Below are 19807 nucleotides of genomic sequence, written 5' to 3'. Positions count from 1 at the left end.
TGGGATCAAACCTGTGTCTCCTGCATTGGCAGGAGGATTCTTTACCTTGAGCCTCCAGGGAAGCCTCTATGTCACAGACTTTTAGAAGCTGAGTAATGATTCAGAGAGCTACCACTCACAATTTGAGAACAGTTACCAATAAATCTCTGAGAAGAAAAGATTGTTTTGCTTACTTCTAACCTCTCCTTTCGGAGAAGGCAATGGCACCCCACTCCAGTACTCTTGCCTGGAAAATCCCATGGATGGAGGAGCCTGGTAGGCTCCAGTCCATGGGGTCACTAAGAGTAGGACATGACTGAGCGACTTCACTTTCACTTTTCACTTTCATGCATTGGAGAAGGAAATGGCAACCCACTCCAGTATTCTTGCCTGGAGAATCCCAGGGACAGAGGAGCCTAGTGGGCTGCCGTCTATGGGGTCACACAGAGTTGGACACGACTGAAGCGACTTAGCAGCAGCAGCAACCTCTCCTTTTAAAGCCTGAGTGTCTTTACCCTGTATCCACTTTTATCCCTTTCCCCACCTGAAGAAGGTGTGGCTTTATTATATAACCATGTCAATTCAATGTTTTTAAAGTTTGTGGGGAGGTAGTGTTATTGGGCAGGGGTAAAGTTGCTAAACTAAAGGGTGGATCCTCCTCCTCGAGGAAGGGGGAGTTGCTTCCCTTAGCTACGCTATCAGTGTTAAGCTGTGGTCCAGTTGCCTCTGCTCAAAGGGAAGGCCCAGGCAACACTGTGCTGTCCTCTGCAGGTTGTACCAGCCCAGACAGGACAGCCTTGGCAGTCAGTCATTTTCTGGATGCCAAATAGAGCAGAGGGAATATCTCTGAGTCCAAGGGACAGCAAAGCACTTCATACAGAGGGCTTAATTTGTCTCTTTTTCCAAACAAACAAAAAAATAACAACTCGATCTTTTCCTTCCCCAGGAATAGGACAAAAGGAAAAGTTGGTATTTTTGAAGTTGTTCTAATGTAAGTGTTTATTTTAGTGGAAACAGAAAACAAGTTCATGGTGCAGGAGAGAGCTACCCTTCCCCCCACACTGGAGGGGCGGAATGGAGGCAGAAGCGCTGTTGTCTCTCCATCCCACCCTCTGGGCCCCATTGCAGCTCTAACCCTAGCTGTGTGCTGGACTGAGGGCAGTTTCACACAGGCAGTGCACAAGAGCAGGACGAAGGGTCCCGCAGACAGGGCTGTATTTTCTGTTTGCAGATTCATATCCACTCAATCTTCACTCTAGGGAAGAGTCAGCATCTCAAGTTGGAAAAAAGGAGGCATAGTAGTACGGCCTTCGAAGGGAGGGGCACCTCTGAGTCCTGGAAGCTGCAGTGAATTGGGAGTTGGTCTACTTTGCCCCTTCTCTGGCGCTGCCAATGTGAACTCACACGCCCTTGAGAAGGCGGTGCCTTTAATAATAGCTTGTATGCACAGTTGGCTCTCTGCATCTGCAGTTCAGATTCTACCAACTGTCAATGGAAAATATTCGAGAAAAAAATTTCAGAAAGTTCCAAAAAACAAAACTTGAACTTGCCAGCAATTGTGTACATAGCATTTAAATTGTATAGCTATTTCAAATAATCTAGAGATGACTGAAAGTATACGGGCTGCATGTAGATTATATGCAAATACTATGCCACTTTATAGGGTGTCCCTCGTGGCTCAGGTGGTAAAGAACCTGTCTGCAATGCAGGAGACCTGGGTTTGATCCCTGGGTTGAGAAGATCCTTTGGAGGGTGGCATGGAAACCTACTCCAGTATTCTTGCCTAGAGAATCCCATGGAGGTGTCTGGTGGGTTATGGTCCATGGGGTCACAAGGAGTCAGATGTGGCTAACATACTTTACCTTTATCTTTGGTGAGGAAAGGGTTACAAAGAACCAAGCAAACAGTTTTGGGCCCTGGAATAGACTGTCCATTACAAAACACCAGGACATGCTGTCAACCTCTCTTTGCCTGCCCCATTCCCTCCCCACATTTGAAAACTCCCTGGTGGCTCAGATGGCAAAGAATCTGCCTGCAATGCAGGAGACCCGGGTTTGATCCCTGGGTTGGGAAGATCCCCTGGAGAATGGAATGGCAATCCACTCCAGTATTCTTGCCTGGAGAATCCATGGACAGAGGAGTCTGGTGGGCTATAGTCTGTGGGGGTGGCAAAGAGCTGGACACGAATGAGCGAGTAACACTTTATGCCAATTTATACAAGGGACTTGAGCATCCCAGATTTTGGTATCCATGGGGGTCCTGGAACAAATCCCTTATGGGTACTGAGGGATATATATAACAAGAGAGGGTTAGATTTGCTGATCTCCAAGGCCCATGAAATCAGATTAGAAGTTCAGTGAAATGCTTTTCGTAGGCCTTATATAAGCACTGTTAGGTTGCATTATCTTACAGATGATCTCTGTTTTAGCATGAAATAAGGGTGTGTCAGGTACTTCAGCGTTACCTGTCATGTCTCAGTATAGGAGTAGGCAACACGCTTGTCAGGAGCCACCCAAACTCAGCCAGAGTGTGCAGCAGAGGACCATAATCTGTCTTGATTTCACAACCCTGTGTGAATAAGCACAGAGGTCATAGTCTAATGACACAACCAGCTACACAAATGATGACAATAAGGGTGAGGAGTGTTGGGATAAGGGGCATTCATGCTCCATTAAGTGCAGTTTCACTGGCTCCAGTCTTCTTTTCTGCTTCCTGCTGCTTCCCAACCATTCAACCAAGCTAGAAACCCTGGGGATCTGAGTGGAGCGAGGTTCTCTAAGGTTTGGGCCTTCCTTCCCTAGGTCTTATTTGGGCATCAAACTTTAATGTATAGGGTGGAGGTTAGGAATTTGCATTTTAAAAAGCTCCCTGGGTGATTTGGATCCAAGTAGAGGCCACACTTTCAGAAACACTGGTCTAGGGCCTGGGAAGTGAGGACTGGAGTAGAGAGTGAGCATTGAGGAGTCAAAGGTGAGAGAAGCAAAGAATGTTCACTGCTTTTCACTCACTTGGAATTGATTCTTACTTGGAGTTGTTCCTCTTATCCCACATCCTTGTGCCTCCCTCAGTGGGGTTTCCAGTTTCCTTGAAAATGGCCTATGTCTCTCTAAGCTGGGCAAGGCCAGAAAGGTGAAAGTGTCCTTGAGAGAGGCTGTCAGTGAGGGCCTCATACACCAGCAAATATACCTGAATTCAGTCTGTACACCTCAACGGCAGTCCATTTGGTGATACCTGAATTCAGAGCGCACAATGCTGACAGCAAAGTCACCTCTTATTAGGAAGGACAATGCTGTGTGTATACATTTGGTCTGCTGAGAGAGAGAATACCTTTGGATATTTTTGCCTTTGAAAGTCAATTCACAAGGTGAAAAAGTCAGTCACATTGGTTGCTCAAAGACAAAATTGACTGAATTTGTTTTCACTTTCATCTAGTTGTCTTGGCATTGTGTACAGAGAATCTCAGTGCCGAGGATGTTGTTTAGAATAAGAATGTCGAACGTTTGGGAATCTACTGCTATAATTATTTTGCTATCTTTAAACAAATCTGAACATTGAGTAAAACAAATCACCTTTTCCCAAATTTGCAAGAAGTTTGTTCAAGTATTTGTGATGAAATTCTGAACACTGAATAAACATGTGTTTGAAGAATATTGTCCGTGTTAGGCAATGAAGATCTAAATGTAAAACTCAATATAAAAGTAAAGCCAAATTATAAAAAAAACACAGTTTACCTCAATAACTGTCCATTGTTCTACTACGATGGCATCATTTCCTTTCCTGCTGAATCCTGGTACTCCAGACCCTTCTTCTTCATAGATAAAGACTCCTTCCAAAGATTTCGACAATTGATCCCCTGTGAGGAAAAAGATACAATTAAGGAGAGTTGCACATATTCAGTGTCTTTTCAGGTCATCTAAAATGTTAATAAACAACCCTTACAGGAAGCTGAAAGAAAAATATATCAATTAATAAATACTTGTTTTAGGTGAATCTATGACATTTCCCTTCTCTTTGAGGTAATTTCTTTCTTTTTTTTTTCAAAAGTTAAGACAGTTTTATACCTAACTGAATTAAAATCAAATTGTAAACATGAAGACTACAATAACAAACACAAGATAAAATAATATCATACAGTGAGAAGCAAGTGGATTTCCTAAGCCTAAAAACATCTGGAAATCACCTTCACCTGGAAATCAAATGCTGGTTTCTGTTCTTTATGATGTATGTATGTCAATCATACCACTAAGAAAAACAACATCAAAAATATTAATCTTTGAAATTACAAGTGTGATATCAAAACCAAGGTGAGGTAAGATTATTTTAAAAAACATAAATACAGAACAATTCTTTGCTTCAATGATGCTTAAAAAAAAAAAAAGAATGGTAACAGGAAGATCCTAAACAGAAGTTATTGTCAAAAGAATTCCTGCTGGGAAGGAAGTTTTGAGGGAGGGCCTCTCTGACATTTTTTTGAACAGTTGACAATAACCAGCTGGCCAAAACTAAACTGATTTTATGGAAATTCTTTTGTCTCCTACAATTTTCCCATGATCATGTGCTGGTTAAACATTTTGTTTTTATACAGCACATCAAAGTTTCCTTGATGGGCGATTATCCAAATAATAACCTACAAAGTTTTCAAAACATCTATTAAGTTTAAAAACCAAAAAACAAACAAACAAAAAAAAACAAAGTAATTCAAATGTAATTTTAAGTTTTCATTTTTATTAATGAGCTATAAAATTTTAAGAGAAAATCACTACTACTATTTTTATATCAGTTACAGTTCAGGCAGAATAACATGAAGAATTTACTTTGTTCGGCATGGTTCCCAAAACCCAGTAAAGTTTAATTTACTTGTTGAAATTGCTATTCTAACTACAATATATGTTCTACTTCCTTTAAATGTACTTGTCTACTGTCATACCAAAGTGACCCACAGAATTAAACCTGTTTTTGATCGTCAGTTTGGAGCATCCCAAGACCATCTTTAAAATTGTATATTTGCCTCAAGTCCTTTTTTAGAATGGGGGTATGAACTTTAAGAATAATTATATACTCTGATAATTATATAGTTAATTGTAATCTCTTCTTATTTACTTTAGGATTATATAGTTGGAGAACTATGGGTTTTGTGGTATCTGTTTTCTTGTTCTCAGTATTGAGATTCCTTAGTACTTCTAAACTTCTCTTGGTTTAAAAGAATGAAAATGTTGTAGACTCACACACTGCAATACCACCAAGAATAAAAAAGAAAGACTCACTGGAATACAACAACATGGATAACTGTCAGAGATACTATGTTGAGAAAAAAAGCGAGGAGATAAAACATACTGTATAGTTCAACCTACATGAAGTTCAAAACTAAGCAAAATTAATCTATGGTGCTGGAAGTCAGAACAATGCTTCTCTCTGCATGGGAGGATATTAATGGGGAAGGGCCATGAGGAGGCCTTCTGGGATTTCGGAAATGTTCTGTATCCTTTTTTTTTTTTTGCCTTTTACCCCTCAATATTGAGATATAGTAGTTGACATATAAGGAAATGTTCTGTATCTTGAACATTTGTCTTCTATTCAGTTGTACTCATAAGATTAATGCATCTTGTTCTATGTGTCTTATTCAGTTCAGTTCAGTTGCTCAATCGTGTCCAACTCTTTGGGACCCCATGAACCACAGCATGCCAGGCCTCCCTGTCCATCACCAACTCCTGGAGTTCACCCAAACCCCTGTCCATTGAGTTGGTGATGTCATCCAACCATCTCATCCTCTGTCGTCCCCTTCTCCTCCTGCCCTCAATCTTTCCCAGTATCAAGGTCTTTTCAAATGAGTCAGCTCTTTATATCAGGTGGCCAAAGTATTGGAGTTTCAGCTTCAACATCAGTCCTTCCAGTGAACACCCAGGATTGATCTCCTTTAGGATGGACTGGTTGGATCTCCTTGTATCTTACAACTTCAGTTAAAAACAAAAGACATTCCTTCTCACTTTAGATCTCCCCAAGTCCCCTGGCTAAGCTTTCTTAGGGACCATTCTGGTCCTCAGAGCCACAGAAGAATGATAACTTCCCAGGAGCGACTATTTCTATCTCTTAAGAAACTCTCCCTGACAGAAGCGGTAGCTGGGGAGGGGGGCAGGGAAGGCCTCATGGGGAGTGACCATTGGGGTGCTTGGTGTGTTATACTCCAGATTGGGGTAAGGTGACAATTCTGAACAATTACTTAACAACTGTCCTGAACTGACTCATCTCTTAACAGCATGTATCTCAGACCTTCCCACCCTTTGTGCCTTGGCCCACTGGTGTGCTTAGAATGGGGTTCAGATGAACTAAGGTACAGGGCGCCCCCTCCTGCCCAGAGCAGCTTTTCTTCTTCTATCTATGTGTCCTACAATATTGTTGTTCAGTCGCTCAATCGTGTCTGACTCTTTGTAACCCTATGGACTGGAGCATGCCAGGCTTCCCTGTCCTTCACTATCTCCCGGAGCTCAACCTCATGTCCATTGAGTCGGTGCTGCCATTCAACCATCTCGTCCTCTGTCATCCCCTTCTCCTCCTGCCTTCAACCTTTCCCAGTATCAGGGTCTTTTCTAATGAGTTGGCTCTTGGCATCAGGTGGCCTAAGTATTGGAGCTTCAGCTTCAGAATCAGTCCTTCCAATGAATATTCAGGATTGAATTCCTTTAGAATTGACTGGTTTGATCTCCTTTCAGTTCAAGGGACTCTCAAGGGTCTTCTCCAACACCACAGTTCAAAAGCATCAATTCTTTGGTGCTTAACCTTCTTTATGGTCCAACTTTCACATCCATACATGACTACTGGAAAAACCATACCTTTGACTATATGGACCTTTGTTGGCAAAGTAAAGTCTCTGCTAATGCACTGTTTAGGTTTGCCATAGCTTTTCTTTCAAGGAGCAAGTGTCTTTAAAATTCATGGCTGCAGTCACCATCTATAGTGATTTTGGAGCCCAAGGAAATAAAGTCTCTCACTGTTTCCATTATTTCCCCATCTATTTGCCATGAAGTGATGGGACCAGATGTCGTGATCTTAGTTTTTTTTAATGTTGAGTTTTAAGCCAACTTTTTCACTCTACTCTCTCACCTTCATCAAGAGGCTTTTTCATTCCTCCTCGTTTTCTGCCATAAGGGTGGTGTCATCTGCATATCTGAGGTTATTGATATTTCTCCCAGCAATCTTGATTAAAGCTTGTGCTTCATCCAGCCTGGCATTTCGCATGATGTACAACATTATCATTTTCTATGTGTGCAGAGGGCTTCTCAGATGGCTCAGTGGGTAAAGAATCCACCCACAGTGCAGGAGATGCAGGTTTAGTCCCCCGGAGGAGGGAATGGCAACCCACTCTAGTATTCTTGCCTGGAGAATCCCATGGACAGAGGAACCTGGCAGGCAACAGTCCATAGGATAACAAAGAGTTGGACACGACTAAAGTGATTGACGGAGAAGGCAATGGCACCCCACTCCAGTAATCTTGCCTGGAAAATCCCATGGACGGAGGAGCCTGGTGGGCTGCAGTCCATGGGGTCACTAAGAGTCAGACGCAACTGAGCGACTTCACTTTGACTTTTCACTTTCACACATTGGAGAAGGAAATGGCAACCCACTCTAGTGTTCTTGCCTGGAGAATCCCAGGGACGGGGGAGCCTGGTGGGCTGCCGTCTATGGGGTCGCATAGAGTCGGACACAACTGAAGCGATGCAGCAGCAGCAGCAAAGTGATTGAGCATGTGTGCATAATATTAAAAAGTTACAAAGAATTGACCTGATCCACTGCTTCTCAATTTTTTTTTTCTGGCCTTGCTGTGAGTAATACGTGAGATCTTAGTTTCTCCTGACCTGGGACGGAACCTGTGCCCTCTCAATGGAAACACAAGTCTTAACCACTGGACTGCTAAGGAAGCCCTGTGGTTAGCTTTTAAGAATAGGGAAGACGTCCATTTTGCTCATCAGTATAAACCCCATGTGCCAGGCCTACGGCCTGGTGTGTATATCTATATCTATATCTATATACATATGGAGTTTCCCTGGTGGCTTAGCAGTAAAGAGTCTGCCTGAAATGAAGGAGACTTGGGTTCAATACCTGGGTCAGGAAGATCCCTTGGAGAAGAGCATGGCAACCCACTCCAGTATTCTTGCCTGGAGAATCCCCATGGAGAGAGGAGCCTAGTGAGCTCAGTACATGGGATCGCAAAGAGCAGGACAGGATTGAGCAACTATGCACAGTAGCACATACATACATATATGTATATATGAAATGAATACATACATGTTTCAGTGCCATTACTCTACCCTACTTTTCATTCTGATACACCTCCAACTCCACACAAGCATTTTTATAGGAGTGAAGAGACTGAAATGACTATCAAGTGAAGTCTAAAAAGAATCCACAAAAAATGAAAGTGTAGCCTTCAGATGTGGGTATATCATAGGTAGGAAGAGGCTATGCTCTGAGGGTGGTGGGCATTGGTAGGCTAGTGAAGTGTAATAACCTCAAGTGTTGTGTGTGTGTGTGTGTGTGTGTGTGTGTTCTGTACCAGTTGGTAGAGTTGACCATCTCATCCATGTCAGCTGCCCGCTGGATCTCTACATGTTCTGGTAGAATAAAGTGCTTTGTCTCTATTGGCATAATTGGATAAGCCTCTTGTAGGCTCCTCTGGATTCATTTGGGAGTTGTAAGTGTGCAGAGAACCCAGCTGCAGGCCAGTTTGGAGAAGGCCAGATGCTGGAGAAGGCCAGGAACAGGAGAAAGTCATGCAGTGAGACCCTCGGGCCATAAGAACAGCAGGAGGGTCCCTGGGTGCCCCTGTGTGTGGGACTTTTCAAAACAGAAAAGGCTTCGAAAGTGAGTGGGAAAGGGCACTGAAGAGGAATTTCACAGACCTTACAAGATTTCCACCATGACTTTCCTGACTTAAATTTTTTTTTTTCCACTTCTCTCTGTTTCTGGAGAATTTTATAGAATGAGATTTGTGGAGTAATATATTTAAATTTCTGAGCAATATCTGGTTTTGTGCTTCTCCTCATGTGTGGGCTGGCTTCTGACAGTATTTTGGAAGAGGATGAGAGCAAGACAAAACAAAATATGCATTGTCCCCTACGTGTTTTGGATGTCAGGCATCAGATGTTCTAGGACAAAGTGGCCCCTTCAGCCTCTGACTTGCTTCTCATGGTGACACAGGCACAGGTCACAATTTCCCCTCCACAGCTTCCCTGTGTACTCCCAGGAAAGTCCTGAGTGACACACCCAGTCACCAGACCTTACAGACCATGGCTCATTAGGGCTTGGCATGGCCTGCAATGCAACACGCCTAATGAGACATTCCGGAGCTGCTGACAGGGAGAGACTCTCCCTGGGGCTCTCTAAATAGCTTCTGAGGCTTTAAGAACAAAAGCCCTAAAAAGCCTCTGGCTGGCAACTGCTGTGGCTAATTTTATTTCCACCAGGCAAGGCTCAAGGCAGGGATGCCTGAAAGACATTGTGAAAGGAGGATTTCTTTGTCTTTCCTTAAGCAATTAGTCATAATCCAAAATTTGGAATGGCTCTTTAAAGTTTTTTTTGGCCACATCACGCAGCTTGCAGGATATCCTAGTTCCCTGACCAGGAATGGAACCCAGGCCTTGATAGTGAAAGCGTGGAGTCTTAACCATTGGACTGCCAGGGAATTCCACACACCCCAGCCCCTGTTTTGAATGGCTTTAACTTAGACTCTTTGGAGGGAAGAGCAAGACATAGACACAGAGAGAGAAACATGTGAAGCATAAACTGACCTCCAAATAGCTGATTCATACTAAAAGTATTGTAAGAACATCTTGTAAGTGTCAGGAGAGAAGGCCAATCCCAGAAAATGAACGCTGACAGTGGGTGAGGCACTGTGGGAGTCACTTTGTACATAGTGTATCTTACCAAATTCTCACAACAGTTAGTAGAAATGTTTTTACACCCCTTTTAGGAAACTGAGGCTCAGTGAGCTCAACTAACTTCCCCAGGTCACACAGCTCTAAGTAGAAGACACAGAATTTAAACTGTTTAAATACTAAAGTCCACAGGCTTTATATCAGATCTGGCTGTTTCCATAAAAGATCAACTTGGAAGAAGTTTCCAATAACCAAAAATACTATTAAATCTTTATTGAGTACTTGCTAAGTGCCAAACACTATGCAAGGGGCTGTATTTTGGGGTGCTCCAATGAACTAGATCCTTACTCTTGGTTGCTAGTTAAATTTGGAACACGACTTGACAAATTTAAATAACCAAAATCTTTAGTTGTATTAGTTAAGGCATCACTAGGCTGATCTAATAATAATGAGGTTTATTGAGATCTCATCTGGTTTGCTTTTTCATTCCCCTCTCTCACCTCAGTGAATCATGGTCCCTAACTATCCTGATCTGCATAAACTCCATTCTTCTTAATGCATTTTTCCAGTCTCCTTACTATCTTTTTTTTCTTTTCTTTTAGCACTAATCTCTTTTGAAAAAAAAAAAACAACAAAAAACACTTTTCTTAGAAATAATTTTTGGAAAGTTTTGCTTGTTTTTGTGACAGACAAATGATTACATATCCATTATAACTAAAAGAAGATTAGATAGAGATGAAAGATAAGGGAAAGGCATAAATAAATACAGATCATTTTCTGAACCAAAGTTTATTTTTCTATACAAATTTTAGGAGGAGTCGGGTTTAGAGAGGAGGACATGGTAGGTAGTATTCAAAACTGGGCTGCTGCTGCTGCTGCTAAATCGCTTCAGTCATGTCCAACTCTGTGCGACCCCATAGATGGCAACGTACCAGGCTCCCCTGTCCCTGGGATTCTCCAGGCAAGAATGCGGGAGTGGGTTGCCATGTCCTTCTCCAATGCATGAAAGTAAAAAGTAAAAGTGAAGACGCTCAGTTGTGTCTGACTCTTAGCGACCCCATGGACTGCAGCCTTTCAGGCTCCTCTGTCCATGATATTTTCCAGGCAAGAGTACTGGAGTGGGTTGCCATTGCCTTCTCCCATCCGAAACTGGGCTAGTGTAATAAACTTGGATAGTAATTGTTAAATGCCATCATATGCCTCCTGATTGGGCTGCTGTAGTACATCTTACTCGGAAAATTCTACTAGTTGATCACACCGAGGTTTGTCTATTTCTTATCGTTACAACCCAACAGCAAACATTACAATAGTACCACACAGGATTGTTAAGATTTTACATTAAAGTTGCATGTGCAATTGCCAAATTCAGACTGAAATTGAAGAATGTGGGGCAAACCACTAGACCATTCAGGTATGACCTAAATCAAATCACTTATGATTATACAGTGGAAGTGAGAAATAGACTGAAGGGACTAGATCTGATAGATAGAGTGCCTGATGAACTATGGATGGAGATTCATGACATTGTACAGGAGACAGGGATCAAGATCATCCCCAAGAAAAAAAATGCAAAAAAGCAAAATGGCTGTCTGGGGAGGACTTACAAATAGCTGTGAAAAGAAGAGAAGTGAAAAGCAAAGGAGAAAAGGAAAGATATATACCCATTTGAATGCAGAGTTCCAAAGAATAGCAAGGAGAGATAAGAAAGCCTTCCTCAGCGATCAATGCAAAGAAATAGAGGAAAACAACAGAATGGGAACAACTAGAGATCTCTTCAAGAAAACTAGAGATACCAAGGTAACATTTCATGCAAAGATGGACTCGATAAAGGACAGAAATGATATGGACCCAACAGAAGCAGAAGATATTAAGAAGAGGTGGCAAGAACACACAGAAGAACTGTACAAAAAAGATCTTCATGACCCAGATAATCACAATGATGTGATTACTCACCTACAGCCAGACATCCTAGAATGTGAAGTCAAGTGGGCCTTAGGAAGCATCAAAGGTTCATAAGCATCTAGTTTATGAATAAAGCTAGAGGAGGTGATGGAATTCCAGTTGAGCTCTTTCAAATCCTAAAAGATGATGCTGTGAAAGTGCTACACTCAGTATGTCAACAAATTTGGAAAACTCAGCAGTGGCCACAGGACTGGAAAAGGTCAGTTTTCATTCCAATCCCAAAGAAAGGCAATGCCAAAGAATGCTCAAACTACCGCACAATTGCACTCATCTCACACGCTAGTAAAGTAATGCTCAAAATTCTCCAAGCCAGGCTTTAGCAATACGTGAACCGTGAACTTCCAGATGTTCAAGCTGCTTTTAGAGAAGGTAGAAGAACCAGAGATCAAATTGTCAACATCTAATGGATCATGGAAAAAGCAAGAGAGTTCCAGAAAAACATCTATTTCTGCTTTATTGACTATGCCAAAGCCTTTGACTGTGTGGATCACAATAAACTGTGGAAAATTCTGAAAGAGATGGGAATACCAGACCACCTGACCTTCCTCTTGAGAAACCTGTTCGCAGGTTAAGAAGCAACAATTCAAACTGGACATGGAACAACAGACTGGTTGCAAATAGGAAATGGAGTACGTCAAGGCTGTATATTGTCACCTTGCTTATTTAACTTATATGCAGAGTACATCATGAGAAACGCTGGGCTGGAAGAAACACAAGCTGGAATCAAGATTGCCGGGAGAAATATCAATAACCTTAGATATGCAGATGGCACCACCCTTATGGCAGAAAGTGAAGAAGAACTAAAGAGCCTCTTGATGAAAATGAAAGAGGAAAGTGAAAAAGTTGGCTTAAAGCTCAACATTCAGAAAACGAAAATCATGGCATCCAGTCCTGTCCTTCATGGCAAATAGATGGGGAAACAGTGGAAACAGTGGCTGACTTTATTTTTCTGGGCTCCAAAATCACTGCAGATGGTGACTGCAGCCATGAAATTAAAAGATGCTTACTCCTTGGAAGGAAAGTTATGACCAGCCTAGACAGCATATTAAAAAGCAGAGACATTACTTTCTCAACAAAGGTCCATCTAATCAAAGCTATGGTTTTTCCAATGGTCATGTATGGATGTGAGAGTTGGACTATAAAGAAAGCTGAGTGCCGAAGAATTGATGCTTTTGAAGCGTGGTGTTGAAGAAGACTCTTGAGAGTCCCTTGGACTGCAAGGAGATCCAACCAGTCCATCCTAAAGGAGATCAGTCCTGGGTATTCATTCGAAGGACTGATGTTGAAGCTGAAACTCCAATACTTTGGCCACCCGATGTGAAGAGCTGACTCATTTGAAAAGACCCTGATGCTGAGAAAGATTGACAGCAGAAGGGGATGACAGAGGATGAGATGGTTGGATAGCATCACCGATTCAATGGACATGAGAGTGGGTAAACTCCGGGAGTTGGTGATGGACAGGGAGGCCTGGTGTGCTGTAGTTCATGGGGTTGCAGAGTCAGACACAACTGGGTGACTAAACTGAACTATACTGTGCAATAATTAGAATCTTTTTTCTTAGTAGTAATATCTGTCCTTTTAGCCATTGAACTTGAGAGGCAAAAACATTTCCACCAACTCTGACACAGGTCAAATTTTTTAGGTATCAACATATCATAATATAAAACTTACCTTTAGATGTTTCCCAGCATACAAAAGAATCAATTAAAGACAAGCCTTGTTTATAATAAAATGTAGTTAACTCCAGCCAATCAGCATCAAGTGTACTAATGACAGAGCCTTTTCTTGTTACTTTCATTGACAGGATGCCTTCCTGATAGTTCCAGCAGGTTGATTCATCATCAAAAACATTGAAGACTGTATACAACTTGTTATCTGAGGATAGGTATTCAGAAGGAAGAAAAAAGGGAAAGTATTACTAAAATTGTGTTTTAAAAATTTAATTAATCCTGAGCTATTTCAAGCATATAGGCACAGAGAATAATAAATTACCTACCATGCAAGTTTTATCAAATGTTAACTTTGGGCCATGTTTGCGTCAGAGCTTTTTCAAGGAAATGAGAGATGTATGTAGATAAGGCTCACGATGTATCTCTCCTAATCCTATTCTCCAGAAATAGCTACTGTAATGAATTTGGTGTTAATCATTCTCATGCAAGTACTTCTGTTCTTTAAAATACATGTCTATACATATAAATGATGTTTTGCAATTTAAAATTTTTTAAAAATGGGGTGTTGTGTGTATCAATCCATAAGTTAATTTTCTTGTTCAATATTATGCTTTAGAAGTATAATTAATACATGTAGGTCTTGTTCATTTAGTTTAACTGTTACATAGCATTCAAGTTTACTTTTCTCCTATTGATGGAAATAGATATTATTATTGAATTTCTGTTATTACAAACATTACTCATTCCTTGGATACATATGTGAAAGTGACTCTAGAATGCATACTACTTTAAGTTAGCAAATTCTTAACTTGGAGGTCCATGGACCCACATCATTGGTTGTGCATTAGGAAGTCTGACGTCATTTTCATCACAGACAGTATTAGGGATATGTGTGTTATCTGTGTTTTTCTTGGTGAGTTTCCATGGATTTCACCAGACTCTCCAAGAGGTCTTTATTATGCGTCTGCTCCCAACCCCCTGCACCAAAAGTTAAGAACCAACCCCTGGCATAGAAAAGTTATCAGGGTTTTAAAATAATCTAAATAGAAGGCAGAATCTAAAGACTGATAATTAAGTAGCATATTTGATTTGGAATTTAAAAGATTAGGAATAGACATTTGATCTAATCAAAGTCAGGATGGGAATGAGCACGAGTTTAAAAGTAGCCATGGGCCTGGTGGGCTACTGTCTATGGGGTCACACACAGTTGGACACGACTGAAGTGACTTAGCATAGCATAGCATAGTATAGCATGGATACCAGGTGGCGCTAGTGGTAAAGAACCCTCCTGCCAACGCAGGCGATGCAAGAGACTTGGGTTCAATCCCTGGGTCAGGAAGATCCCCTGAAGGAGGGGATGGCAACCCACTCCATTATTCTTGCCTGGAGAGTCCCATGGACAGAGAAGCCTGGTGGGTTATAGTCCATACGGTTGCAAAGAGTTGGACTTAGCATGCAGCATACATGTGGATAGAATATAATAGTTGACCATATAACAGAATATAGAATAGAATATAATAATGACCATAATTCCAACACTCGTTCACTCTTACATTCCTAAATTTTTCACACTACAGGAAAATCAGGGTGGCAGTTAGCTAAAGAACTGGTTAAATAAAAATGGAATGGTGTTGGTGGTGGTGAGGTGGTGAGATGATGAGCTGGGAAATGCTCTTGGTTCTTTCTTAAGGAGGCCATGCTGACTGTGGTCCAATGAATGTCTGCCATGCACAAATACTGAGCAATCTCACCACAGCCCAGAAAGCTGATACCACCAGTGCATGTGGCCTCAGCACCAACCAAGACTGATCAAAGGATCAGTTAATAGCAGCTAACTTAATACAGAGTCTATTCTGTGCCAGGCAGAATAAGCACTTTGTAGACATCTCATTTCTATTTATCACAGGAACACCTTTCTTTAAAGACACTGAGGCAGTCTGACTGTAAACTCCTAATTCTAAGGTTTACACAGTCTTTGATTTTCTCTATTAGTGCTTTTTAAATCATGTCCATAAATGTATCAGAAAACTTAAAACAGTCCAAAATACTCTCAGTTTCTTGGGAAGACTTGCTAGCTGCAAAGAAGAATAAAACTATTGTTTAAAGTTATTTAAGGATGCAGGCACTATTGTTATATTAATTGTTTCATCATGATGTGCATTCTCATATTCCAGTTGGTGATTAAAGGAAGCCAATTAACTTCAAAGGTGAAAACCATCCATGAAATGGGAAAGGCCAAAACTAAAATTCTCACAGACTGTTTTTAGGGAAAAACATAAATCAGAACAGCTTTCTTTACAGAATCACTTTTTTGGTACACATGCACAGCCTTTATTTTACAGAGGTGTTGGTTCATGACTAAACAGAAGCCAATTTTTAACACAAAGTTTCATTACGTGGATGGTGTATGACCATGCCAGGGATAACTGTATGGAAAACTGCCCTACCTTACACCCATCTGTAATAATTTAAAAAAATCAAGACAAGTTTATACAAGTTTATTCATTAATCTTTAGAGATATAATTTGTCTCCTTTTTGTTAAAAACCTTTCAAAACATATTTTTGCTAAATTTAAAAGAATATAGATCCTATTTCTACTCTTCTTGTCTATTATTACCTTCTCCTTTTCTTGATTTAGAGAAACTGGGGCTGCCATCTCGTTCCATTTGACACTGTCCACTTTCACGATGCAGTTCTTCCTCGATTCCACTTTCAGACGATTGCCCACTTAATGTTCCTTCATTCCAGTTTTTACAGTTTTCCTCTGGACTACGTCTCACACGCAGTGTTGATTCAATGTCTCCATCGAGGTTGGTTCCATTGCAGAATTTAAGTGGTGGGTAATGCTGTGATATGAATCCAACAAATCTCATTCCTCTTTTAGCAGCTACATTAACCTGAGGTTTAAAAAGAGATGTTAGAACAAAATGTAAACTTCATTTACATTGATTACTTTATCAATTAATCTTTAGGCTTATTAAGGAAATCCATTAGAAAAGGAGTAAATCGACCAGTAACTAAAGGCCTATTCATAAACAAACTAATGACCTCTAATACAGGACCAGGCCTAAGACAGAGTCACACTATTATTCTGACTTCTTCAAACAGAACTAATACACTTTAGAAATTATGAAAACAAGAATTGTATTTTCTCCAAAAGGTTATTATTTGGGAACAACTAATAATTCTATAGCATGAATTTTGCAGCCCTGTTAACAATGGTTTCTCCAGTTGAAGTAAAATATAAAACTATTCTAAGAAATGCTCAGGGACTTCCCTGGTGGCCCAGTGGCTAAGACTGCATGCTCCCAATGCAGGGGCCCTGGGTTTGATCCCTGGTCGGGGAACTTGATCCCACATGCCACAGCTAAGACCCAGTGCAGCCAGATAATTAAATAAAAACTTTAAAAAAAAAAAAAAAAAGAAATGCTCAAAAATAACATTACCAAATACATCTTAATTAATAAAGAAGATACATTAATTTAAAAGCAGAAAACATGCAGTCTTGTTTGCTTGATGTAGGTAAAAGAAAAATGTTAAAAGACTTACTCTTGACAAATGTGTATGCATATACATAAGCCAAATTCATACTCCCACTCTGATCTGCTCATATCTTGAAGCTATTGTCTCCTTTCTGGGCCAAATACACATAATTAGATTCAATCTTGTCAGTTACTGAGTAGGGTTCAGAAACACATGACAATGCCAGTGAAATCATTTGAGAGCTTAAGAGTGATTATTTTCACACTTGGCACTTTTCTTTCTCTGCTTTTGCATCATTTCTTTGTTCTTTTTGTGTCATGTCTTTCTCCTGTGTTAAACACACTTCTTTTGAGGGTAGGCACTATCTTACTCATTTTTGTGTTGCAATGTTTTGTACCTATATGTGCTCTATAAGTATTCGTTAAATATGTTAAAATGAAGAAATAGAAACATCTTTTATATTGTCACTACTTTAAATGTTTTAAGTGTTTTAAATTTACTTGGAAGGGGAAGAAAGAGTTATGATGCGGATTGCAAGTGCAAACATCTATAGTCAGAAATGAAAGGGAATGAAAAAGGCCAGTAAGAAGAGTGGTGAGGGAATTCCCTGGTGGTCCAGTGGCTAAGACTCCGTGTTCCCAGTGCAGGGTGCCCAAGTTCAATCCCTGCTCAGGAACTAGATCCCACATGTCCAACTAAGAGTTTGCATGTTACAGCTAAAGATTCTGCATGCCACAGTTAAGACCATGTGTGTGTTCCAAGTCACTTCAATTGTGACAAACTATTTGCATCCCTATGGACTGTAGCCTACCAGGGTCCTCTGTCCATGGGATTCTCCAGGCAAGACTACTGCAGTGGGTCGCTATGCCCTCCTCCAGGGGATCTTCCAGACCCAGATATCGAGCCTGTGTCTCCTACGGCTCTTACATTGCAGGCAGATTCTTTACAGCTGAGCCACTGGGGAAGCCCAACTAAGACCCGTGCAGCCGAATAAGTAAATATTTTTTTAAAAAAGAAGAAGAAGCAGGGTGAAATCAGGCTGCAATATCCACTTAAAGGGGCCGACTGTAACTTAGCTCTGGCCGAAGAGGAGGGAATTCTGAGCCAGGCAGAAACTATGGGTATTTGGAGCTAGGACAAACACTGCTGACACAGTATCATTTACTCCTATAAATTAACACATTATGACTGTAGCATTGCAAGAAACCTCCAAAATAACCATAAATTGTCCTTTATATCAGGACTCCTGGGAGAGGAGAGGAGATGTGGTAAGGAGCCAGGTCAAAGTGCTTTTTCTAGGTTTTATTTGTTGATTTGGGTGAAAAAGTACAGAAGTCTTTCTCTACTACTAAAAAGTTTTGTCTGGAAAAGTTTGGTTATCTTATGGAATAGTACTGTCTTTTCCATTTTTAATTTAGAAGAGTGATGTTTTTAATGTTTTTTATTTAGAAATCCTAGGGAAAACATTTGTAAATCTAAATTTAAAAAAGAGCAAACATTGACATAATATTAAAATAACCTAAAATCTAGCTGTTCAATAATCAACTCTTTATATAAAGCGTTTGTTCAAAAATAGTATTTGGCACTTATCTATTGCTCTTGTTCATACACGGGGCAATGTTCAAACATTTCACATGCTATGTTTCCTGAAGCTGTTCTCTTCATAAAATAATCCCATTACTCTAATTGCTGAAATAATAGTACTTTCCTGTTTAAATAGATCTTTAACTGTGTTCAGGAAGTCAAATGCAAAACAAGGGCTCTCATGACGATCTATTAAGACTAAATTAGCAGTTTCATTTTTGTTTCTGGAGTGAATTTATTCCCATAAAAAATATTTCCCAGAATAGTAGCAGTAAATAGTGTATGAGTACCTTGTTTATAAAAATCTAGTTTTGAAAACTGTTCCTAAAAAACCTTAATGAATGGTGACTTTATATCTAAATGGGAAATACTTAGCTGCTATAACTGGCAAAACACAAGCCACAGATAGTCTTACACGGTCATTTAAAGCTTGGGAACAACACAATAGTAACAGTGAACAAATTTCACAGTTTCTTATTTGACAGGAAATGCCTTAGGTTTTTGGCTGTATTCATTTAAATAAAGCTAAACCTTACACATATGTCAATCCAACTAAAGTTAAAAAAATCCAAACTTTAGCCATCAAATCCTGTCAACTTCAAATACTTATGAATGTACAATTTTTCAATCAATATACATATAGTGTTTAATTTTTCATTTAAGGTTTATGAAGTTCTATCGAATAGATTTTTTTCTCTCAACAGCCAATGTACTTGTCATGTTCAATGCCCATAAAGTATTCTATCTTATTGTTAGACCATTGCCTCCTTCTCAGTTTTCCAGTTGTTGAGAATTTGGCCCCTGTTTAAGGTATCTTTGCATAAACATGACTTTTCCCTTTTCAGTCAATTTCCTGGAATAGATTCCTAAAAAGGAAAATAAAATAAGATTTATGATTTTTATAACCAAATTGATATTCACTGTACTAATTTATTCCAGTGCTAACTGCATTATATATGACTATATTTGAATTTTTTCTTAAAGGTCTTTACAGCACTGAATTTAATATTTTCAACTTAATTTCTCAGTTCATACTGGTGAGGTATTACTTCTCAGTTTTTACTTACATTAAAATTTATTAGTTAGGTTGAACCCTTTGCCAAATGTTTCTTCATTATTTGTGTTTCCTTTGTACTTTCTGTGGATTGTCGGTCCATTCAAGACTGAATGTACTTTCATGCTTTTGTGTTCATTTCCTATATACTCTGAAAATGAAGCTTCCGTAAGACACATTTCTTGACCATTTCTCCGGATTCTTT

At 40.1% G+C, this 19807-nt stretch overlaps 1 protein-coding gene across 15 annotated transcripts in view; it reads right to left on the bottom strand.

Moving 5' to 3' along the window:
• RFTN2 (raftlin family member 2) overlaps window positions 1-19807 on the bottom strand; it is a 77511-nt gene that overhangs the window by 40206 nt on the left and 17498 nt on the right. For 12 of the 15 annotated variants that reach the window (XM_086347498.1, XM_086347487.1, XM_086347540.1 and 9 more), the window contains 4 exons: window positions 16099-16378; window positions 13482-13685; window positions 3711-3832; window positions 2444-2547 (listed from right to left, as the gene is read on the bottom strand). In XM_086347498.1, coding sequence (XP_086203624.1) covers window positions 2444-2547; window positions 3711-3832; window positions 13482-13685; window positions 16099-16378 — 710 coding nt within the window. Of the gene's footprint in view, window positions 1-951; window positions 1465-2443; window positions 2548-3710; window positions 3833-13481; window positions 13686-16098; window positions 16379-19807 lie in introns of those variants that run through there. The other 3 variants (XM_086347556.1, XM_086347608.1, XM_086347548.1) reach the window with 1 other exon arrangement.

The sequence above is a fragment of the Bos grunniens genome, chromosome 2 (genome assembly GCF_055505025.1).
Source record: "Bos grunniens cultivar Pamir isolate PY7600 chromosome 2, Bosgru_T2T1.0, whole genome shotgun sequence".
NCBI lineage: Eukaryota > Metazoa > Chordata > Mammalia > Artiodactyla > Bovidae > Bos > Bos grunniens.
This window is presented reverse-complemented; position numbering and strand designations above follow the sequence as displayed.